This window comes from Pelecanus crispus, chromosome 3, assembly GCF_030463565.1.
Source record: "Pelecanus crispus isolate bPelCri1 chromosome 3, bPelCri1.pri, whole genome shotgun sequence".
Lineage (NCBI taxonomy): Eukaryota > Metazoa > Chordata > Aves > Pelecaniformes > Pelecanidae > Pelecanus > Pelecanus crispus.
The window spans coordinates 102403447-102428801 of NC_134645.1; the positions used below are offsets into that span (position 1 = coordinate 102403447).

Sequence of the window (25355 nt, forward strand, 5' to 3'; positions counted from 1 at the left end):
CTGATTTGGCCAACTGAACCTAGAAGCCTGGGAAAACTCCAAGCACATACTGTCATTACTAAATCATTGTGTACCCACAAGCAGGATGCTTAACTTTCTTCCCCAACCTATTAACTGAGCTGTTGGAATAGTCAGTTGTGCTTACTAGCTCTGATGTGCATTTCACTTAGAGGAGAATTGATACCAAAGTAAGAAATTTCTGCATTAATATTGCAGCTATTTTGTGTTTGGTAACTATGTTTTTTATAAGTTGACTGAAGGAAGTAAAAAGGAAGGGTTAAAATGTATTCTTTCCTCTGGCTGCATTAGCCCCTTATTTTTTCCATGCTTTTTGTATTTTTAAGGCACTCTCACTTCCATTATGTGGTAACTTCAAAACAAACATGTGACCACAAGGCATCACAGTTCATTCTGTGCTTGTTTCTATGGATACACAGAGGGCATGCCTATAAAGCAAAATAAAGAGATAATGGTTGTAGAAAAGGCACAACTAAGGTAGTTTTCATGAAGACAGAATGAGCAGTAATATCAATACATGCTAGTAAATGGAATAAAAGCCCTGCTTTCCTTGAAGGATTAGCAGTCAGGATGCAACATCCTGCCATGTTTTCACTGCAGGTGGTAACAGTGCTAATTAGATTAAAGCTAAGTCAAATATATTTAATTCTACTTCCATGATCTCCTCATTCTGCTGTGTAGACTTAGCCTCAAAACTTTGTGGCAAAAATACCGACAGAACTTTCAAATCATCATCCTTGCTACTGAATCAGTGGGGTGGAAGTCCTTCTGTCAGAAGAGTACAGTGTATGTTAGAGACTGAAGTTCTGCTCTTTCCACCCAGCAGCGAACAACCATATCTGTGAAACATTCAGACATTAGAATAAGACAGAGTAATATCAGTTATTAGCAATTGTTCCAGTACTCTTTATTTTACGTGGATAGACATCATATTGACACACACCAGAAAATAAAAAATGTTCAGAAGATGTGAATAAGCTTATTTACATTCAAAGGTTAATATTGTCACAGACACTGTCTTGCTAAACCTTAGTTATGGACACCCTATACCCAGAAAACAATCTAGAATCGTATGTCTGCTTTTTCCAGAAAACTACTCTAAACACCACTATGACTAAATGTAAATGATTACATATGTATTTCCAGTCTGAATTTGGGTTACTTTAGTGATTAATTTGTAAGTTCCAGCATCTTATTTAAAAGAACAGCTTATTTCCATTCCCCTGAATTTTGCAAGATAAGATAGCCTGTAGACCCAAACTGACAGAACAGCTTCCTGTTACTCTTCTGCATAAACGTAAAGAAATGGATCGGCATCATGATATCAAGGTGTCCTGGTTTTGGCTGGGATAGAGTTAATTTTCTTCCTAGTAGCTGCTACAGTGCTGTGTTTTGGTTTTTTGTAGGAGAAGAATGTTGATAACACACTGATGTTTTAGTTGTTGCTAAGTAGTGTTTACACTAAGTCAAGGACTTTTCAGCTTCCCATGCTCTGCCAGCAAGAAGCTGGGAGGGGGCACAGCCAGGATAGTTGACCCAAACTGACCAAAGGGCTATTCCATACCATATGACATCATGCTCAGTATGTAAACTGGGGGCACTTGGCCCAGGGGGAGTGACCGCCCTTTGGGGAGTGGCTGGGCATGGTGAGTTGTGAGCAATTGTGTTATGCATCATTTGCTCTGTATATTATTATTACTATTACTATTATTATTACTACTACTTCTACTACTACTATTACGACTACTACTACCATTTACTTTATTTTGTTTCAATTATTAAACAGTTCTTATCTCAACCCAGGAGTTTTCTCACTTTTACTCTTCAGAGTCTCTCCCCATCCCACCAGGGGGGGAGTGAGGACGCAGCTCTGTGGTGCTTAGTTGCTGGCTGGGGTTAAACCACGACACAAGGAAGAGGAACTGACTCGTTTCTCTGGCGGAAGTCTGGAAGCAAATAACAGTACTGCTAATGATGCTGTGATGCAATGGTTTTCCTCTAACATGAATTCTCCTGTAATTTACTTTTTCAAGATAGTCATTTACCTTTTGCTGCAAATAAGTCAGACTACCTGGCTTATCTGACCTCTTGAGTGCAAGCTAAAGAAAGACTAATCTCATAGCATTTTAAGTTAGGTCTGTTTGAGAAAATAGTACACAAATTGCCTTTTGTACCAATTATAAAGGTCAGCTGCAAACCAGACTTTTTCTGTTACATTTTTTATTAGTTTAGCCTGGTGTGTCACCCAGCTATGCTAATTCTCAACAATGGAACAACTCTTAACAGTTACAGTTCTTGCACGTTTGAAAAATGCCAATGCTCAGTTTTATAGCATTTGATTTCACAGTTTTTAGGGCATCTTATATACTTCATAAATCATAGCCATCATCCAAGAATGTGTGAAATTCAGAGCTGAGGCAGCAATCAAAGTAAAAGGTCAACTTACAAGACAGAACAACTCAAGCTATTGATAAAGACTATATTGTAAAAAAAATTGAAAGCACACAGTGATTGTTAACTTTTGACTTCAGTCAATGTTGTCAGTAGTTCTAGTACTCAGCACTTCTCTTGCCCTTCTCATGTTCAAACGGTGGTGCAAGCTTAAGCAATTAGTCTTTGTAAAAGGTTTGTGCAGTCTTCTATATGTTATCTTTAATTTGTAGTAGGAGAAAGCTGTGGTAGACAGGTCAAAGTTTGGTCCTTCAAATGCACCTCTTTTCTTAACTGCTTTTTGTTTTCTGTTTTTGTGACCTACCTTTGCTGTTATTTAAAGAAATAGCTTAGTCTGAATTAATTATAGATGTTCAGATAGAGCCATGGGCAAAAGGAATCTATGAACTTTTCCTTAACTTCCTACAGTTCAGTTAATATATAAACAGAAATCCTGTGCTGCAGGGATTTCTTACTCCTTCTGAGAGCTGGTGGTACCCCAGAGATAGGATAAAGAAGACAGTGCTGTGGTTTTCTTCTCCTATCTTATTCCTAACAGTAGAGCAAGATATCTGGACTACAATGGGGAAGTAAGTGAATCTCAAAGAGATGGGAAGAAAGAGACAGACAGAGGACAGACACCCAGAAGCTTTAAGAGACATTTTGTTTTGGAAGTCCAAAAAAATGGTATTTTCTTGTTGTGGGAAGTCTTTATACTACATTCAACATAAGAATGCAATGCCTGATGGAGGCCAATACTACTATTCTTGTTCTGAGAACCACAAAGATCCAGATTTCTTTTTTTTTTCTGGATTTCGGCACCACACATTCCATGCTTACAATGTAATTAGATATATGTCCAGTGATGAAGCACCACTGTTGGGCTGAGATAAGAATTAGCTTTAGACTTTATCTCCCAGTATATGTGAGGTGATTCCTGAAGATCAGTGTTCTTCAAACGTGACCAACCAATTTAGCTACATCATGTCACTGATGATGTTTTGTCTGAGATCTGTACAAAGCTCTTTGGGAACGTCCCAGAGTCTTATTTTAATTCTCTAGGAGTTATCTATATTAGAATTAAAGCTCTTGTCAGTCAAAGAAACCACAGACTGAAAAGGCACAGGGGTGTGAATTACCTTCTGAGGCAGAGAAATTACCTTGGTCATTGGTAAGGAAACTTACATTATCTAGTTTGTGCCAACCAGAGAATTTCAGCTAATCTGCCACCTTTCATAAGCACTAAATTTGTAGAAAATATGGTAAATGCAATTGCTTGTGTCACTCATATTTCACCTCAAGCTTCATAATAGATTTAGGTGCTAATAGAAATGAACTCAGCCCACAATGTTCCTAGGATTTGACGTTTGAGAGGCTACGGCCTCCTATGCTGTATATATAGACATTAACTTCATTTGACCAGGAGCTTGAAAAAATATTTTCTATAGGCAAATGACTTTCAGTTATATCTCAAGTTATACTCTTTTAAAGAATGTGTAAAAGTCCAGGCAGTGTCCTGCACTGCTTTCTTAACTGATTATGTCAATGGTGCATTTTTGCTATATTAATTACACCATGACATTGTACAAGAAAAGTACATTTTTTAATATATGTTAGTTTATGTTATTATTTAATCATATTTGCTGTAATGCATAGGTAGAAGGAACAAGGGGCTACATTTCACTAGCCACTGTGCAAACACAGAGACTATCTGTCCATGAATGCTTACTCTTTTGAGGCATGATTTGTAGGGAGGAGCTGTGTCAGCTTAAGGAATCCGAAAAAACCAGCAAGCTCCCAAGGCCCATGGATAGACAACAAATACAATTACAAAATTAGAAACTACATGCAAGCTTTGAATAGGCAAAGTGGAGGGATGTGACTTTCTCATTAATGTTAAAATATTGTTGTAGAAGTATGGCTCATAGTCATCCCCTTCCATGGAACCGCATGATCATCATACCTGCTCTGTCCCAGTTAAAACTTGTTGTGATTCTGTTAGCTGTCCAGACAAAAAGCAGAGTGCATGCCTGTGCACCCAGTTTTGTGTTTTCATTACGAAATGAACAAGCGAGGTACAAATTTTCTTTTGGCAATCACTGAGAAACATAGGGTGCAGCTATAATGTGGAAAGATGGACCCTCTAAGAATAGTTCAATTCAGGTTCTCCTCCATGAAGTTAATTCATTCAGAATTTATCTCGTGGCGTTTGTAGGATTGTTAGAAAAGGGAGCATCCAAAGTGAATGGTAAAGATGATGTCAGTTCAAAGCAGCTATGGTCTACCCTGTCTCATTACGATGTTGTCAGGTTTTCACAGAGCGTTCTGTAATTGCTGTTTTTATTCATAGCTTAGGGTACATTTCATTTTACATGTTTTATAAACATTAATTCTTATACATCAATATTATACTGTGTTACATGCATATGGTAAAATGATCTCCATTTTGTTGAGCTATAAACAGAAAGTTCAGAGACTGAGTTGAAACTAGAAGGACCTGAGATGGTACCTAGGATTGAAAAGAAGGTTGTGGATTTCAATTAACAGGAGGTATTGGGAAGTAATTGTGTGAACAGGGCAAATCACTGTGGGAAGGTGATGATGCCCTGCAAGTTTAAAGCCTAACTTACCCTTCTATGTGAGTTCTTAAGAGATTTCTGGCTTCCAGCCTTGTACATAGACCAGGCTTACAAGAAAGTACCAATGATCAACTCCTTATAATTAAGAAAGTTTTTAAAATAGAGAGGGTAACGGGTGCTAAATAGATATGAAGAAAATGCTGAGCCACTGATTATTAGAGTTGCAAATAAATAGAACTAGTGACAATGCAGTGAAGAAGTGGTTATGAAAACTTGCTGTAAGTTAATTCAGAAAGGAGTAGGAAGAGTTTACACCTATGAAAGTTTAAAATAATAAATACATAAATAAAAAATTGGTTTAGAAACATAAAAAAATTATTAGGAAGGAACTGAGAAAGAGAAAAGTATCACAAACACCTAGATTTACACTAACTTTTTTTCTCTTTCCACAGCAGACAGTTCTGGATTTAGATTATAGTCATTAAAGTTCAAAATCAGTATGTTGTGAATTTAAAGTAAATGCTGTTATTTTACAAACTATTTGAGATTTGTTCTTCAATTTTGTTGTTATCCATCTCCTCATGATCAGTGTAGCAAACTGCGGTTGCTCTGTGAGGACACTTTGGAAATCTTGCGAATGACTAAGTTAGATAGTTCTGCAACCTATAAATTCATCTAACATTGAAGTAATTAATGTTTTTGTGCTAAAAGATTGTTTTAAAATTCTAACAAAAATGAGTAATAGTATACAATACATCTTTAATGAAAACAGTGCAACAAGCAATATGCTGCACACCAACGTTCAGTGTTACTGCTTTGGATATTGTGCTTACAAGTCCTGCTGCAGATTGTAGATATATTGAAGCAAAGGCTGTTTAGGGCTCTAGGGACTGCTGGGAGCCATTGGAAACTTTCTGTCATAAGGAATTATGAGACATTGTCAAAGAACAAACAGAAGTTAGGCAGCATGTGATTTCGGTGAGAGGTGGAGATCTGGCTTCTACCTTACGCTGTTGAAAAAGTTTATGTGCTTCCCTGGCCATGTTTCACATAGTGCTAATTTTTTATTACCAAAATTCATAGCCTTTCAACTTTTTTTAAAAAATTTTCATTTCATTTTTATAAATACATTTTAGCAGATGATAACATCTATTTACTATTTTTCCCATACAACACAAGGAAAGAGAAAATGTAGATTTAACTGAAAAGATTGAGGTGACTAGGGAAAGGAGTAGTGTCAGAGCTAATGACAGCCCTTACAATGGACCCACCCTGACAGACCATTATTTCTCTTCCTAGATGTGGCCAGGGATTGCTGCCCATATAAATTGTTCTCACCCACCATTGTTTATTCTACTTTTTCCTGAGGGATACTTAACCATCCACCATTAAGTGTATGTGTCCAGAAGTGCTTGATACCACAATTGTCTATCCTCTTGTGTGACAGTAATGGTCATAATTGTCACATTACAGCTCAGGACTTCTTATGCATCATACTTTTTAATGGATGTGTATCCTTCATGTGATGGGGAATCATCTGTATATTCACCATCTGAGTGGAAAATGGAGGTTAAAAGGGTTTATAAAAGACTTCAGAAGAGGCTACATTATCCTGAAAAGTTAGATAGTACTGTGTTAGATATTTGAATGGGTATGTTTTAAAATAAATTTTAACAGTACTAAATTCCTGAAAATAATGACATCTTTGAAGATCTGAAATAGATATTCTGCCCATAAGCCAGAGCTCTTCCTCCTTCGTAATTTCCATAAAGCAAATTCTGCCCTTCCCAAGTCATAACTAACTCAAACACAACTCCAGTAAACTTTCTAAGGTTTAGGTATTGTTTCAGGAGTGGATTCTTGTTCAAGAAAACTCATATACATATGCTTAATGATAAGACTGAGCAGATGCTCATTGTTGTCTGACTGGGATGGATTAAGCATCTATTTAATTAAATTTCTTAGTTGGGTCCTATAAATTAATTTTCTGTTTGAGATGAACCATTTTTTATGCAATAGTCTCTTTATTGTATGTTGGCAGCAGGCAAGTGAGGTGCTGGAACCTTTTTGTCACTCCTGTTCTCCTCTTTGAAGTGGAATTGGAACCTTCCCATTCCAATACTTTTAACCTGGATCAAAGAATTTGGAAGTCTCTTTTAAATGTGAGCTCCTATTTAGTCCATGCTAGAACCAGTATAACTCTAAGTATAAGCCTGCCTCAAAGAAAATTTAAAGTAAAAGCTTTTTTCCATGAGTGCACACAACTAATCTGGAAATATTTTCCCTAGGAGTTTTCAAAACCAATTTAGTTCACAAGTGATTTAGACTTGGTTTTAAAGAGAGCCTGTCAGTGGTTGTTTATATAAAGAGAAGCAGTTTAGAAAGTGCTTTCAGTGAAAGGAAAGGAAATTTAAAGTGAATCACCAGAGCTTGCAGAATAATAATTCCTGATAGGGGAAAAAAGGATTCAAAACAGTGAAGCTAACAAAAGCACTCAGATCTAGAGAAGATACCATAATTGAGGAAACCTGCATGAAAGTACTAAAGCAGCAGGAAAGCTGAATTGATTTTTGGGAGCTGTATAATACAAGGAAAGATTGGCAGATATATTATATACTAGAAAAACGCCTGCTGTGCACAAGGAAGAAATGCTTCCTTTATATATTGTCCTTTGATATTTTTAAGATTATTGATGAGATAAGGTTATCCTTCTGGCTGCAATGAGTTTCTGCAGATTTGGCTATTACACAAAGCTTTCAAAGGAAGATCCTAATCACCTTTACATTATCCTGGTATTTTCTAGAAAGAGATTTATAGAATCATAGAATCGTTTAGGTTGGAAAAGACCTTTAAGATCATCCAGTCCAACCATTAACCTACACTACCAAGTCTACTCTAAGCCAGTCAAGGGTAGACTAGACTAAATTTAACAAATCTTTGCATGAAGTGTAATTCAACTTAAAGTTTAAACTGATCCAGCATGATGCTCCTTTCAGTTTCCAGTAATTTAAAACAAAATGGCACTAGGAATAAATAATAGTAACAACTTTAAAATAAACTGAATTAAATCTACTATTTATTCACTGAAGAAGCTTGGGAAGCTGTTCCATCCAACTTCCCTAGCTTTGTCCCAGATAATATAGTGAGAGCACTAAAAGAACTTGTGTCATTAAATACTGAACCCAGTGCAACACATAGTTTTTGACATTCTCAGCCTAGCACTGTCATGATTAAAGGGTGCTGAGTGTGCTTCCTTTCAGAGAAGCCCTCTCACATATGACTACACAAATGGCATGTATAGTGCTTTCACAGGAATCACAGAACATAGTGCTCCCACTTTAGAGATGGAAAATGCACAGGCATATAGAAAATTATACTCTGCTTTGGAGAACCACAGCACTGTATCACTAGAGTACAAATGAATGTCAATGACACATTGTACAGAGGGATTATAATCTTTTCTTTTAAAAACAGAATTAGTTTAAAAGACAAACTGTGGTTAAATACAGCTGTGACTGTATTATTAACATGTTACAATCCAGTCTCCTCTGCATTGTGCAATATTTAAAAAAAAAAGTTATCAAAACCTGTGTTGGCATCCCAAAGGTGTCAGTCTTTTACAAAACATTGATTTCATTAATGGATGTAGTACTGATTCAAGGAGAAGAATTTGTATTATTGAATTACCAATATCATTGGTATTGCAGTTTTTGCAATATTTGCAATAATTGCAAATGCTTCTTGATGATTTTCTTTCCAATGTAATGTCTAGACCAAAGAGCAAAGGAATTTTTTAAGATGGGAAATGGTAATGAAAATTGTGTCCCTTACCATCTCAGAGGAGGATTATAAGAATGTTAAAGAACAGTTCATCTTCCCTACACTTTTTTATTTATATATCATAAGGCTGATGACATGAGGTGATGGTGCTCTTCTAGGACTATTGTTCTGGTCTCTTCCATTCCTTTTCTACACTATTTCTGTCTCTTCTCCCATTTTCTGTCACTATTTGTGACATTCTTCCTTCATATGATTCTGGATGGTTAGGTTTTTTTTTTCTCTATCTACTTCTGGAGTTTGTCAGTACTCCAGTTTAAAATCTGGAGCCTTTTTTGATATATAATATACACCATGGCTGTCTGATTTTCTTTTGATGGCTTGTAAATCTGCATCCATATTAGCAGATAATGTAGTTAAATAGGAGTAGATTTACAGGGCAAATTGATCAGTGCTGAGGACCCAACATCCCCATTATTCATGTTTCAGGGAGCTTTAATTCACACTAGACTGGTCTGGCCCCGTGGACTGAATGCCCATTAGCAGCTGGAGTACCTGAGGTGTGAGACAATCTTGTGCTGCAGGTTCATCTGAAAGAAATTGAGTTCATGTACTCTTGAGACCACTCCACAATGTGAACCAAGGCATTTCACCTGGGGACAACAAGGAGGTTTGCTTCAAAACCACACTCTGGATCTGAACTCAAAGACTAATATAGACATACAACACATTTCAGCAAAACACTCCAAATCTGTTTGTAATTTTGCAGCCTCATAATTCTGATATTTTCCTCATTTCTTTCATGCCTTATTCACTTTCTTCAGCTCCTGTATGTAATTACCCAATGACTTTTTCTTGGAGCCATTCACAGGTATAGAGCGTAGGCAAAAGATATTACCGTTCTGATTTGCTGTCCCCTTTCATTTGTTTCTTGGATTTATCATGAAATCATGAAATCCACTTGGGAGGAGAAAAGTCCCTGGTCATTCAAGCATTTATGTGTTTCTTGCAGCTGAGATTAATTCAGCAGAATATGGGAGACCTTGACCGCTTCTTAGCCAAGTACAGTGACAGACTGCTTTGAGAGAGAATAAGAAGTAATTTGGGACTTCGTATTTCAGTATACTAATTCCTGTGAATTTGCTGTGGCTTTTTTTCTGTGTGGTTAGCTGTTATATTTTCAAGCTTCATGTTATTTTGTAGAACTTTTTAAAAACTGTTTTCTTTGCCTCATTGGGAATCACTCTTCTTTGTTATTAGGATGTTATGGCATCAATAGTGAAATGTTAGAACATTGCTCATTTTGGTAACAATAAAGTTCCCACAATTTGTTATGACATATGTTATTTTTAATCTTTTCCACAATAGAAAAAGTAAGACTATAAAAAGAAATGGCCAATGTTGACATATATAGCTCAATAGAAGAATGTATAAAAATTGGTTCTTTAAAGGTGAAGACTAACGTCTCTGTATTTTGGCAGTCAGCAGCTATGATCTGTCTTCTCATCTATAAACAAACAGAAATACATCTGATAACTAGTTTTAGAGATCATCACCATCAATTGTAGATTTCCAGGAAGAATTCCATTTATTGTTGCTTTTTTAATTAGCTGAACTGTGTAATGCTGATATTAAAACTGTTGAAAGCAGGCTTCTCAATGCTGCACAAACAAAAGCAATCTAGTATCTCATTTACATTCCTCTGCTGGTGTCTGCCGCAGATCTATAAATAGAATAGGCTACACACAGAAATTTATTATTGCAGCTGATAGCAATTTTCTTTTGCAAAGGTGTCTGGAGGCATTATTCATGAGATTCATTCTGGTAGACTCTCCAGCTGAGATCCTCACTCCCCAGAACTGCGGGTGGTCAGTTTAGAAACACACTAATCAACTGCTAGGCACAAAGACTGTCACAAGACTTACTGATTTCCCTCTTTTAAAAAATGCAGGAGTTCTCTCAGCTCCAAAGTATTTTCTCTAACCTGATTGCATGGATATTATAAGCAGTGAACAGATTTTTAGAAATCACATGTATTTGACATTTTATCACTGAACAGCCTAATGATTATGCTATTATCTGGAAAAACATAATGACTGTGGTTTGATACAGCTCACATCATGTCTTCTGCATTCATACCCACAGGCATATGTGACCTTATTAAGTATAAGAGAGACATGTTTCTGTTCAATACCGAGAACGTGTAGCAATCACATGAACTGACCTATCTAGCTGCCATCTAATTTCAGTCATAAAACAAGGGGAAAATCAAATAAGACCTTTAATGAAATTATATTTATAGTAAGTGATAGATGGGAATGTCTTATACTTCTGCTTTTACTATCTGATTTTGGTTTTCCTACCATATCTGCCATTGTGCTATCTTTGTATACTAAAAAAAGGTAATTCATACAAACAGAATATGCACATTTCTAAACGTTTGGTTTTACCACCCCTCAAGACCGATTACAACTTACTTTTTCCCTTGCCTATTCTAATATTCTTTCTATGACTGAGAACATAAGATGTATGAAAGCAGAGATATTAGCTGTTTATTTTGGTTCAATTTCAATATAATCACTACTGTAAGTATTCATATTTCAGTTTTTCTTTACATCCTACTGTGTTGTCACAAGGTATATATAATATCTGAATGTACAAATGATGTTTGGATTTGCAAAGTAGGCTAGTACCTTTACATTTTTTTTTCCACTTTCTTTCCTTTTTTCAGACATAATAGAAGAGCTGTTTTAGTGTAGCAGTTATTTCAACTATGTTATGAAAGCAGCAGCACAAATAACTAGTGAGACATCAGAAAAGTCACACATCTTACCATGAAAGGAAAGATAAATTAAAATATAAAATTAAACCCAAAAGAACCTGTCAACTCAAGTCACTCATAAAGCATCCTGGCATCTCTAATGCCAGGTACACAAGCAAAAAAAAAAAAAAAAAAAAAAAAAAAAAAGTTAAGAGAGTAAAAACAAAGAAATATATTACAGCCATAAGTCAAATGTCACTGATTTTCTGTGAATGTAAAACTCATCCTGTTTTTAAGTGTGTTTTGGTACTTATATTTTTTTGGTTTTAATTTGAATTTGTCAGTGATGCAGAAAATTGGTTTTGTGAATGCCCTAAACTCTACTCTGGAAAACTCTGCCAGTTCGCAACTTGTGATGAAAATCCATGTGGAAACGGTGCTACGTGTTTTCCAAAGTCCAGGCAAGATGCTGTTTGCCTTTGTCCATATGGAAGATCTGGCATCCTCTGCAGTGATGGTAAGAACCATATTCTTCCTGAATTGGTCATAGTTTCTCATTCATAGAAGCTGTGGTAAGAAACAGGTCAAATGCTTTGAAGGCAAAACACTGAAAGTGACCACCTCCCCACCTACAAACACAGCCCAAAATCCAGTCACAAGCAAAGAATGTCTGAGCTGAGCACCCTCCCCATGTGCTGTTTCATAAAAGTGTTGGCCAGAAAAAGGGAGACAGAGGGATCAAAGAAGCTGACAGTAGACAAGCTAGGAAATACCCGTTAATGTCTGATGTTTTAGTAACTTACCTGGAGAAAAGCTGAGAGAGATTTGACTGAGAGCTCCTTTGGAGAAATTAATTTCTCCTGTAGTTTGATTTTTCCTCTACATAGGGAAGCATTACTTTGTACATTTTGTAAATAAAAGGAGTGCATAAACAATACTTCCTGGACTGTAAAAATACCATCAGGTGCTAAAATTTTATTCATTTTTCAGGTCAAAAATTTACCAAGTGCTTTGCTATGAAACAGGAGTCAGGATGAAGGGAAATTAATAAAGCTAAGTAAATAGGTCATTTTGACTAATACTATCAAATGAAGGGCTTTTATTCCTCAAACATTGATTATAATGAGTGTTCTAGGTCAGAAATTCCTGTGTGTGAACATCCAAGGTATTCTTTTCCCCTAGCACTCAACATAGCAAGAAGTAATGATTGAAAAATCTGTGTATAGGAAATAATCACTGGTTCTGAGCTGATTCAGCAGTGCATATGAAGTCTCTTTTAAAATAAATGTTAAGCAATGTTCAGGTCGGATCAAAGTCTACATTGTCTTTTTCTTCGTATTATATACATCTTTATCTCTTATTTAAAATTTTAATTTCCAAAATTTTCAGTAGACGAACATTTATGTTTTATCCATGTTTTCATCTAACCCTGATAATTGATAGCCAATAGCAAATATATAGGCAAGTGTATGAAACATGTATGATATTTCCTTGCTAGTCTTTCTTAACTTGCAGTAGCACAAGACATTGGCACTTCATGTGCTGGGGTTGATATCTAGGTTAGCCCTTGATACATTTCTTTTCTTCCATGTATTTCTCTAATTGGTCTTTGAGTCTATATAAACTGGATATACAACATCCTGTGGCAGGGCTCCAGAGCTTAAGTATATAGCTTGCTCAGAAGTACTTCCATTTGTTTGCTTAACTGCGCCAATGGCTAATGACATTAATGCCTCAAGCTTCTGTGTTAGAATGGATGTTTCAAAGTTGTTCCCTGTTTTATGAATGTTTCTCTCTTCACCTTCCCCATGCCTCTCCTGATTTTATATATATATATATACATACTTATTATAAACCTCCCAAAATTCTTCCTGAATAGTCCAAGTTGATTCATTCATTTTTGGGACACCAATCGTGCTGTATCTTTCATCATCCGGGCTGCCTTTCTTTGTTCCTTCTCAGTTCCACTGCGTCCTCCTTAAAATGAGGGTCCAGAGCTGACCACAGTACTCAAGGTGTGGTAATGCCACTGCTTTATACAGTGGTGTTTGAAATTTCTCTGGTTTACTCTCTGTCCTTTTCTTAACAATTTCTTCCATTCTATTTCCTTTTATGAGTACACTGGCATTTTCATGAAACTGCTTGTTAAAACTCCTAACACCTCTTTCTTTGAATGCCAATGGCGAGTTCAGAGCCCACCATTCTGTATCTAAGGCTAGGACTGTTTCTGTAATCTACCTCAATTTACATCTGTCAACACTGAGTATCGTCTAATGCTGTTTGCCTGTAGTCATTCAATGAGGCTCTTCCGCAACTCTTTGTAGTTGGATGTCTCTAACTGAGAGTCTGAGTAAAAATTGAGAGAGCCTAAATTGAGAGAAAGTACACAAGTTCATTAGTTTAGTTAGACTACAGAGCTGAAGGCTTTGAAAGCACAGAAAGAATGAAATTTTATTTGGTTAAAAGGGAAATCTCTGGATCATCACTGTAAGCAAACAAAAGGGGGGAAACACCCAGCTTTGTAGGACAGTCTATAAATCTAGGGTCAATAAACCCACAACATAAAAAATTATTGAAATATGACAAATTATTTTATTGAACAGTGTCTTAAGAGTTTAGAAGGAATAGAAATAAACTGAGCACAGACAGAAGTCTTGTTAAGCTGGACTTTGCATTGAAACTTAAAATAAGCTGCAAAAGGCCTTTTTATCACATATGCTAAAACTGAACAAAGAGTCACAGAGAGAAACAGAGACACAATGAAGTGAAGGCTGGGTGCAGCCTTAGGGATAGCCCTAGCAGCATCAAAGCCATACATTTGGTGAGGTATTTGAAGATAATGATAGATCACCTAATTACAATCATAGAACTATGTAAATTATATTAGAAACAGAAGACAAATTTAATTCTTTACTATAACAAAATGAGTGGCCCAGAAAATAAATTTATTAGAAATAAATGGTCCATAAAATTTAAAGTCTAGGAGCACACATTTTTAATGAATCATCTCCCATTTAAGATATACAATAATATTGTCTCTACTATTAAGATTAGTAACAAAGTTCATGCTACCTTGTGTCTGAAACACTGAAGAAAAGCTTGTTTCTTCTAAATGCTTATCAAATAATACTTGGTCTTCATCAACAAGAAATGTGCAAGATGTTACAGTGATTATTTGATAAAACAAATATAGCAAATGTACCAAACAGAACTGCAGATTTCATGCCAGCATTGTTGCTCCTACCAATAGAGATTATTTACAAAAAATAAAGATAAGTAAAGATGTGGACAGAGCCACAAATGAGCCCACTGCTACAGGTCTTTCGTATGTCAGAGCCCCTGTTGCCATCTGTTAAGAGTTGCAAGTCTCACTAAGAACAACATCAATCTCTACAAATATATAAGAAAAAGTGATAATAAAACTACTGTCACTATTAAATGGGGGAAAAAAAAATGAAACAAAAAAAACCCAAACCAAAATGCTTGGCATGACAAGTTAAAAGTACATCATTTTATGGGGAATGCACAACATTCTAAAAGTGGAAAACTATAGAGCTACCATAAAGATGACAAATGAGGCAAAAGTTTAAGGACAGATAGTAATTTCTGTTTCTATATAAATATGGAAAAACAGACAAGGTCCTGGGATTAACAAGGACTTTTCTTCCGTTTCTGAAGCAGATGGATCATACTGCATTCTAAGCAGGCTGGGAACAATGTTCTGAGTTTATCTTAGTTACGTTATGCTTGTTTCAGACATCAAGAAAAGATTCCTAAAAGCATGTCCATTTTTCAAAATATATATAGTAAAATGCATTATCTCTCACTACACATCTTTTCTTGCTTTTATCACGAGATGACCATGTTATTATGACTGCAAGTTGACCATTATATATTGAAATGTCTCTCAAGAAGCTACATAGCTAAGGCACAATGGGCCACCAGGGATGGAGGATAATAATATAAGTTAGAAGAGAGGACAGGCTGAGCTGATCAGGCGAAGGACACAGCCAGACAAGCGTACTGATCAGCCAACTATTTATATGTGACTGGCCCTTTTTGTCCCTGTGTCCCTCTATTTTTCCACACTTGTTCCTCCCCAAACCACCTAATTCCTTCCTTCTCCCCACCTTTGGTTCCTCCCACAAGTCCTGTGCTATTCCAAACTGTTCTTCACCTGCATCCTGTAATGTGTCCCATACCCCATGGCAGTTACACCACTCTGTCCAAAAGGTCCTCCAGCATTGACTTGTCATGCTGGGTGTCACACCTGGACACTAGGCATGAGGGTCTCCCGGGACAGCGCTGGGAGGGGCACAGACAGGGTGTCCCTTCCTCTGAATCCTTAATTTAGGTTCCCACCTGCCTTTGGGGTCTGTGCTCCTCTGGGATTGTGGAGGTGGATTTGTTGTGGGCTGATGGCTCCTGGGATAGGGCTGGGAGTAGCTGGGGCAGGGTATTAATTGAGTTCCCCCACCTGCCATTGTCTGTCTGTGCTGCTTTGTGTGTGTGTGGGTGAGCACTTATCACATAACCAAGCACTGCTGATTTGAGAAGTTAAGTGCCCCCATGACTTTCAACTCAGGGTGCAGAGTTGCCTGAAACAAGAATTTAGTCACTTACTAAAATAGAAAACAGGAACTATTTAGCAATGCACATCATCAATATGCAACAATTTGGAACAGATACTATGTCTACATGAGCAGCTTGACGCAATCTTCCAAGTACTTTGGTTTTTTAAGCTGTACATAAAGGGATCTGTATCATTTAAATGGAGGCTAGTTACTGAGCTCTGGCTTTTCAGTAGTTTTCTGTGAAACCAGCCAACATTCAGGCCCTAGTCTGATAAATGTCCTTTCACATTTAATTTAGTAAAAAGCTGTTTGCATTGTGCTTCTTGTAGATTGTAAATATCCTCCAGTATTTAGGATGACACTGGTGAATGAAAGTGTTTACAAATAGCACCATTTCGGACCAAATTAATACACATTCTCCAACAGTGCTATGAACATTTTTTTCTGTAAAATGCTTTTTAAAATACTTCTTATATATTTGATTTTTCTACTTTTAAAAGTTGGGCAGGGAGGCATATCAACAACTCATGGAAGCAAGTGAGTATTAGGTTAGCACTAGAACTGCCTGTCATCCAGGGAGATTTGTCATTTTATAGAATCTAAGACTTAAATGAAAATCTGTGGTGCTTGCTCAATACAAAGAGAAAGCTTGAGCTCAGACAGTTAAAGAGATGTCCATATCACCATATTTCAACTCTTTTAAAACGAAGAATTCTAATTATAACGATTTGAATATAAACGTGGCCAGACTGAATATAAACGTGGTCAAATCACTGTTGTTAACATGAAATAAAAGTCAAATAGTTTTAATAAGCCTAAACTATTAAAAATGCTATTGTTGTATCTCACCAAAATAAGCAGAGTTTAGGACTCTGTTCTTGTACCTCAAAAAAAAAAAAAAAAAAAAGAAAAAAAAGAATTGTTCAATTGCTATTGTCTCTGCAATCAGCCTTTATTTCTTTTTTGTATTTTTTTTAACACTTTCATCTAAGTACAGACTGGGGGCATTCCCTGGTTGACACAGGAAACTGATATGGTCTGTAAAATATAAGGCCAGTATGTTTGAAATAGCTGAGTGTAAGGAATTTTGATATATAAGAGGCAGAAATTTTAAAGAGGAAATATCAGGATAGCAGGGTGTCATTGTACTGCGGATGGCCTCCTAAATGTGAGTGAAGCAGAAATGGTTCATTCATCAGGAATGGAAATGAACACCTGGACTTCTAAACTCTTGATGATGTTGTTAGTTATATGCTATACAAGACACTGGGTCCTTCTGGGAAGCTGTTGGTCATAATATGAAGCATTGTGTTAAGCCAGGAATCAAGAGCAAGCACTTTGTAAGCACAAAGGTTAATATAAAAGGAGAAGGAAGGATTTCAAAGGATTTCAAAGTGCATTGCTAAGATGAGTAACTGTGTCAATTGCAGTGTTTTAGACCAAACTTCAGTGTTTTAGTTTCACTGTGTTTCACATATGTACATATGTGACAGCATAAAATGCAGTCCTAACTGTGACATTGTATTTAATAAACACACACTGAAAAGGGCCATCCAAAGCATGCATTCACAGCAATCTGTATGTCCCTTGAAATATTTCTGAGCAGCGTTTATGGTAATGCTTCACAGTCCAAAGGATTCCAGCAGATTTTCTGTAGGATGTATTCCCCCCGTGGATAAAATTCATTTCAAAGTGCTGAAGTGGGAATAGTCACTTGCTCCAAGCTCTGTAGAGTGAATATCAGCCTGCAAGCAAATTGCTTCTGTGCAGCTATATTTGGCACACAATGTCACCTTCAGAGTTGTTTGGGTCTGCAGACTAAATTGTGCAGTTCGGTGACAGCAGATGCCCAAAGGGAATCTCCTCAGATAAAAAAAAAATCTGCATCACAAGGTTTTGGGTCAGTGGTAAGAGACTTTGGGGAATGCTGATCAGGGTTGCTCTTCTTCCCGTTCAAGAGAATGTATTTTCTGGGTCATGTGCTCTTAGCTGGCCTTAATTTACCCCTCCCCTCCAATGTGAGGAATGTCATAAAAATTGTACAAAACACACATAGGCACACTCACACACTATTAAGGTCACTGCTGTATTACCAGTTTTTCAGACTCATATTTTCATCCTTGAGCAATGAAATCACTTATTATTTCAAATATCAGCTTCCAATCAGAAGTACAAGTTACTAGTCCATATGATTACAGAAATAAGCTAAGCTAATAGGGCCAATGGGCTCCATGATTACTGATACCACAAGAAAGACAAAAAAAAAGGAATACCTAAGTATTTACTGGGCGTGGGGAGGGGAGGGCATACACCTGAATTACCCATTACATGGATCACTAACTCCTCATACAATAGTCTTCCAGACGTCAGCAGTCTTCTACTACCACCTTGAACTCTCAGCTGGCATTGCACTGCCCTGCAGCTCCAGCACCCCTTATCTTTTCCTCCTTGCACTTCCCAGAGTTTCCAGTGAGGAAAGGGGGTTGCCTATTGAAGAAAACAGTTTTAATATAGAACTAGCAAAACATGTAAACTAGATACAGAGGAGCAGGCAATTCCACTGTGTCATAAATCAAGCAAGCAGGGCACAAGACCAGCTTGGCTGAACAGGGGACTCCTTGTCAAACTCAAGAGGAAAAAGAAACTGTATGATCTCTGGAAGCAAGGTCGGGCTTCGCAGGAAGAGTACAGAGCTGTGGTTTATATATGCAGGGAGAAGACACGAAAGGCCAAAGCTCAGTTAGGGTTGAAACTGGCCAATGTTGTTTCAGATAAGAAAAAGGCCTTTTTTAAGTATGTTAATAGCAAGGAGGTCTAAACAAAACATTGGACTGATACTTGTTGAAGATGGTCATCTGACTAACAGGGATGAAGAAAAAGCAGAGGCATTCAATGCATTTTTTGCCTCAGTCTTTAATAATACTGAGGGACATTGGGCTGCCCAGTCCCCTGAGTTGGAGGACCACAAGTGTGGGAACAATGAATTTCCATTTGTGGACACTGAAATGATAAAGGACCAGCTGTACCAGCTGAATGGTCACAAGCCCATGGGGCCTAATGGGATTCATCCCAGAGTTCTGAAGGAGCTAGCGGATGTTATGGCAGGACCCTTCTCAATCTTCTACAAAAGGTCTTGGGAGTCTGTGGAGGTCCCTGCTGACTGAAAGCTAGCCAGTGTTATTCCAATCCACAAAAAGGGCATGAGAGAAGACACAGGGAACTACAGACCTGTTAGTCTAACCTCAGTTCCTGGAAAAATTATGGAGAAGATTATACTGGGTACTACTGAAGGGCATTTAAAGAACAACACAATCATCAGGCACAGTCAACATAGGTTCACAAAGGGAAAGTCCTTGATTGACCAAATTGATATCCTTCTATGATAAGGTCACCCACCTAGTGGATGAAGGGAAGGCAGTGGATGTAGTTTTTCTGGATTTTAGTAAGAGTTTTGGTACCGTCCCTCACAGCATCCTTCTGGACAAGTCGTCCAACTGTGGCATGAGCAGGTACATGATGCTCTGGGTAAAGAACTGGCTGAACAGTAGGGCTCAAATTGTTGTAGTGAATGGGGCTATATCTGGCTGGCAACCAGTCACCAGCAGTGTTCCTCACGGTTCAATTCTAGGGCCAGTTCTGTTCAATATATTTATCAGTGATCTAGATGCAGGAGTTGAATGCACCGTTAGCAAGTTTGCTGATGATACCAAACTGGGAGGTGCTCTGACTCTCTTGAGGGACAAGAGGCCTTGCAGAGGGATCTAGATAGATTGGAGCATTGGGCTGTGATTAAACGGATGAAATTTAACAAGGCAAAATGCCAGATTCTGCACCTGGGACAGAGTAATGCAGGGCACAAGTATAAACTGGGAGAGGAGTGGCTGGAGAGCAGCCCTGCAGAAAGGGATCTGGGGGTGCTGGTCGACAGCAGGCTCAATATGAGTCAGCAGTGTGCCCTGGCAGCCAAGAGGGTGCAAACCGCATCCTGGGGAGCATCAAACACAGCATAACCAACCGGTCAAAAGAGGTGATTATCCCACTGTGTTCAGCGTTGGTGCGGCCTCACCTGGAGTACTGTGTGCAGTTCTGGGCCCCACAATTTAGGAAGGATGTGGAGGTCCTTGAGTGCATCCAGAGGAGGGCAACAAAGCTGGTGAAAGGGCTGGAAGGCATGTCCCGTGAGGAGCGGCTAAGGACTTTGGGTTTGTCTCGTTTGGAGAAAAGGAGGCTGAGGGGAGACCTCATTGCTCTCTACAGCTTCCTGAGGAGGGGAAGTGGAGAGGGAGGTGCTGAGCTCTTCTACCCTGGCATCCAGTAACAGAATACATGGGAATGGTTCAAAGCTGCATCAGGGGAGGTTCAGACTGGACATCAGGAAACATTTCTTCACCGAGAGGGTGGTCAGACACTGGAACAGGCTTCCTAGAGAGGTGGTCGATGCCCCAAGCCTGTCAGTGTTTAAGAGGCATTTGGACAATGCCTTTAACAACATGCTTTAACTTGGTCAGCCCTGAATTGGTCAGGCAGTTGGAGTAGATGATCATTGTAGGTCCCTTCCAACTGAAACAGTCCATTCTATTTTGTTTTAAATGCCAGCTTAGCTCCCTCATCTTGCCTCTCCTTCCCAAATTATGCTACACATATATTGCATGTCCACACAGCAGGCCCTCCACCTCATTTTTGTGGTTGGTTCTTGGGTACCTCCCTGTCCTCTCCATCTCCCTGCATCTTTGTGGGCACAAAGGACAGGGGAATTGCAGCAGCAAGTTCTTCCTTCACCTGTGGGCCTGCAGTCCCTGATCTAATACCGTCTAATGTACTGCAATGCACAGAGAGAGGGTCCTACCAGAACCTTGTGCCAGAGGTCTGCATTCAAATCAGTATTTAAAATTGGTGACTGTAAATATATAGGAATTTATAGAAATGCATTTATAATTTGCTTCATATAGCTTTGTTAAGCGAGCTACTTCCATCAGGAGCATGTGTTGTAGTTCAAACGTCCAATCTTCTTGCTGCTTCATTGGAAACATGGTGAGTAAGAGGACAGCTGCTTTTAAAATAATTTTTCTAAACTCAGGTAAGAAAACATCTTGCAGTCTGTTTGTCAATATTTCTGTGCTCAAAGGCAAGTTTTGGTTTATTAAGAGCTATACTGCAAACCAGTAAGAGAAACATTGGCTGTAGAATTTTGTGATGACAAAGGGCATTTTTTCTGAAGACTTTTGTACAGCTTGGAAGACTGGAAAATACGCAATGCTTGGTAGTAATTTCCATTCCTTTTTCAATATCATCTTTGCAAATATGTGAGCTGGTATTTCGGAGAACTGAATAATACTCATCCCACAGTGTATATGGCTGCTGATCCTGGAGCCAGACACTGAGCTGATAACTGTTCACGCTTAGTCAATGATAACATAAAAAAGTGGATTATCTGATTATAATTCTGTAGCCTGAAGTCTTCATCTCTTTCTATCCCTTTCATCTGTCTTGTTTTTTGCAATGTATTGTAAAGCTGTGGTTCAAGATGTGTTGGCAGTGAGCGCTGAAAGGAATATTTATTTTAACTCATAACAGAAAATTTGAAGATAATGAAACCATTATTCTCTTTCTTCTTTGTCACTTTATTCTCTCCTCTTTGTTAAGATTTTTTCCAAACTACAGTTGATTTTTTTTTACCTCCCGCTTTTGTTCTCACGTCTGATAAGATGTACAATGTTAGGGAAGTAGGTAGCCAACCATATTAATATATTTATATAATGGGATAATTTGTCATTATTTGTTTGTGAGGCAATGGGACATATCATACGTTATTACTTGTTCAGTACTGGGAATGCAGAAGAGGACAATGATGAATGGCATAGGACTGACAGAGAGACACAGGACGAGATCAAGGACAAAAAGTTGATAAAAGACTTCAGTACTCCTTCAGAGTGGTGTGTGGTTTAGGCACAGTATTAATTTGGTGTGTTTTTGCACGGCTCATAATCAGAGCCATTGGGACACACCTCTGTTCTTTACCACTTCAGACTGTACACTGCAAGAGCAAGAGTGGAAATTAGCTTGGACGGTATCTAGGAAGGAAAAGGGAAATAACCTGATGTGGTTAGCTGTGCTCTCTGCTCTATCAGCCAGACCCTAACACTTTATAAATAATGTTTTGAAGGACTGTGTTTCAAGGTAAAGAGGGCTATAAGTTTATATAATTTATATATATATATATAAATATATATATATTAAAAAATATATAACAATCTTGGCTCCATAGCTTTATAACAAAAAGAAAGAGAATAAAAGGAAAAGGTGGAGTTATCTTGCTTTACACAATTTTACCAAACATTGTATTTTTCATACAGGGTTATTTTTTTTTAATTAATTTTTAAGTTAAAAATATGTAACAGTATGGCAAACTAGTCTGTATTAAAATCAAACTAATGGAGGTCATTGCATGAAAGGTATCTCAAAGACTGAATGTTTTATACTGATGCACATTTACTGACAACCTTTTTGATGTGATTGGATAAAGATCTCTTGATAAAATAATACTTAGTGTAGAGAAGAAATGTGATTAAAAATGCGATATAGAATCTATAAGTGGCAGTCCAGAAACAGATAAAATATGGAATAGCTGTCAAGCTAGATATATTGAATTAGCCAGAATTAGAAGCTTTTGATTCAGGATTAATTAACATTTCTAAATACATTTTACTCTCCAGAGACCAGCATAGGGAGGGCTATTTACAAACACTTACTGCATGTACCTACCTGTTAAGGATAGGGTAGTTAATTAGATACTGTATCTGACTTTTACTAGGTGTAAGAAACTACTTCAACACTGTGGAGAAAACGGGGAAGAAGTAAACCAAAATAATGTATAATGATTTTCATAAAACATACTTGTGGGGTTCCTGTTGCCTTATACAGTATTTTTCCATTTGGTGACCACATGCTTTATATAGGTATAGCTCCATATGGTGGCCATGCACCATTTCAGATAGCATCCAAGCACCATGCACACACAGGGGAGGACCAGCATGGAGGGGAGCAGGGGTGGCGTATGACAGCTGGTTAACAAGTGCAGGAAGTGCTTCTGCAAGTCAACAATAAAAAAGGACAGTCCGATCAGGGAATTTGAAATTCCCTAAACCCGTCGGTGGGTCTGAGCTGCTCATCTGGAGAAGAATACATACCCTGCTTCCTTCCAGCCTCCTGATAACCACTTAGGTAAATCTTTGTGTGCAGAGATATTAAGTTTAGCCCACTACTAGTGATATACTGGATTTACTGATGTTTTGACTTGGGTAATTGTACTGATTTGTACAAACTGATTTGTAGTTGTTACTGTGCTGTTATTCTGAGATAAATTGTTTATCCCAAAAGCTGTTGGCTGGTGGTGTCTGTTACCACATCTGGAACCTATAGCATGGCAGGGATGTCTTAAGCCCATACAATGCTGGATTATGTTATTGAATGCACTTCATGGCCCCAGCAAAATGAGTAGTTAAAACTGGATGAAAAAAACATCAAGAGCCGAGAGGAGATGCTCAAGTAGTCAAAGATGGACATTATTTAAGAAAATTGCTTCTTGTCACATGTTTTGAAAGGGGCTGTGCTCAGACACCGAGGGGTAAGAGATTAAAAGGTCAATTTGCAAAGAATGTTTAGTGATTGTGCTCTGACCTGGAGTTCAGTGATCTAGACTCAATTCTTCAATACACTCCAGACTTTGTACAAAACTTTGTGCAAGTAATTTAGTTTCTGAGTACCCTATGGTTCCCATTCTTTAAAATCAGAAAAAAAGTGTTTCCTTGATTTCACAGAGAACAAGTTCAGAATTTCTAAATCATTTAGCTTTTATGGCAATGAAGACCAGAGACAAAAAGCATGCAGAATGGGAAGTAGTTGCAGGATACAGAGAAGGTAGGCTTCATCCCACCTAATTTTAGAAGTCTATAATACTTTACTCTTACAACCCAACACAACTTTTGTATTTGGTGGGGTGAAATAAGCATTTTAGAATACTGTTCACCTGACCTGTATAAGGTAGGTGTTTTATATGAAAGACACTGCATCCTAAATATGCTTAATTTTTCACTGACATAAAGTGCAGCCTTAGGTGGGCAGCTGTTATGCAGACATCTGTATCACAGATGCCCTCATTTAGTCAGATGACTGCCACCCATTGTGTACATGTGCAGATTGCTTCTAATGAGTGGGAGGCTTAGGGCCTAGATATGTCTCTTTCCTATAGTAAATAAATATAGAAAAAAAAAGGTAAGCAATACTGTGAAATGAAAAAAGTCTAACAATTATTGAACACCAACGTGAAATAAATGTTTTTGTATTACAATATAGCAAAAAATTATATAGACCAGATTTTTTGTGAGAGTGCAGCAGGTATGATTATATGCAAGTTTTCCCCATACGGAGATCTTGAAAGTAAAGTGCAATTCTTGTACCCAGTTCTGGTAAACTGCAGGTAAAATTGCAGTGTAGGTAAAGGTCCAAACCAGAATGTGTATCATGCTTTGGGCTGAAGAGAGAGTTCCCATCTTCTTGCCTTCATATAGACGTTCATTCAGGGTGCATCCATGTTAAAGATCATGGATGTCAGCCATTCACTCAGAAATAGCTATCCTGCCTTCAGGAACTCTTAAGTAACATGTCACGCTGACATTCTCTGATACACCTTCTTTAGGACTTTGCACAATATTCTTCAAAACATGTCACTTCTGTCTAAGCTGTTTCGAACTTGGACTATTGCTGAGGTGTCTCTGAGAAACATTTTAAGCCTGCTTGAAAGTGTCAAGATTTTGACATCTGACAGTTGACCAAATATAGCATACACAACCTGTCTGCAGATGCTGAGTAGTGCTGTCTATATTTACTGGTATTAACATTTTTAATAAAACTACTTATCTTTCTGTACCATTTTTTGTTAATTTATTGCTATAAAACTTCATCATCAATTTGGCCTGGTAATTTTTCTCTCAAGCCTTTTTTCTTAGACTTTATCCTAAAGGCAGGAGATAAAAATAGGTGAAACCACAATTTAAGACAAAATGGCCAACCTTTTCAGTACTGTGAGGAGCCCAGGCCATATGCAGTATCACAGGCCATATATAAATGGTGATGCTAGTCTCTGGAGTCAAATGATAGCAACTTCCTATGACAGCAAACTTACCAAACTAAATTTTGCATAACATGTTTAATTTACTA

General features: G+C 37.7%; 1 protein-coding gene across 1 annotated transcript in view; it reads left to right on the forward strand.

The window, feature by feature from the left end:
- The window catches only part of LOC104027713 (protein eyes shut homolog), a 961671-nt gene that overhangs the window by 891854 nt on the left and 44462 nt on the right, over positions 1-25355 (forward strand). Inside the window, exon 41 of the mRNA XM_075707654.1 lies at positions 11910-12082. Within this exon, the coding sequence (XP_075563769.1) occupies positions 11910-12082 (173 nt within the window). The remainder of the gene's footprint in view (positions 1-11909; positions 12083-25355) is intronic.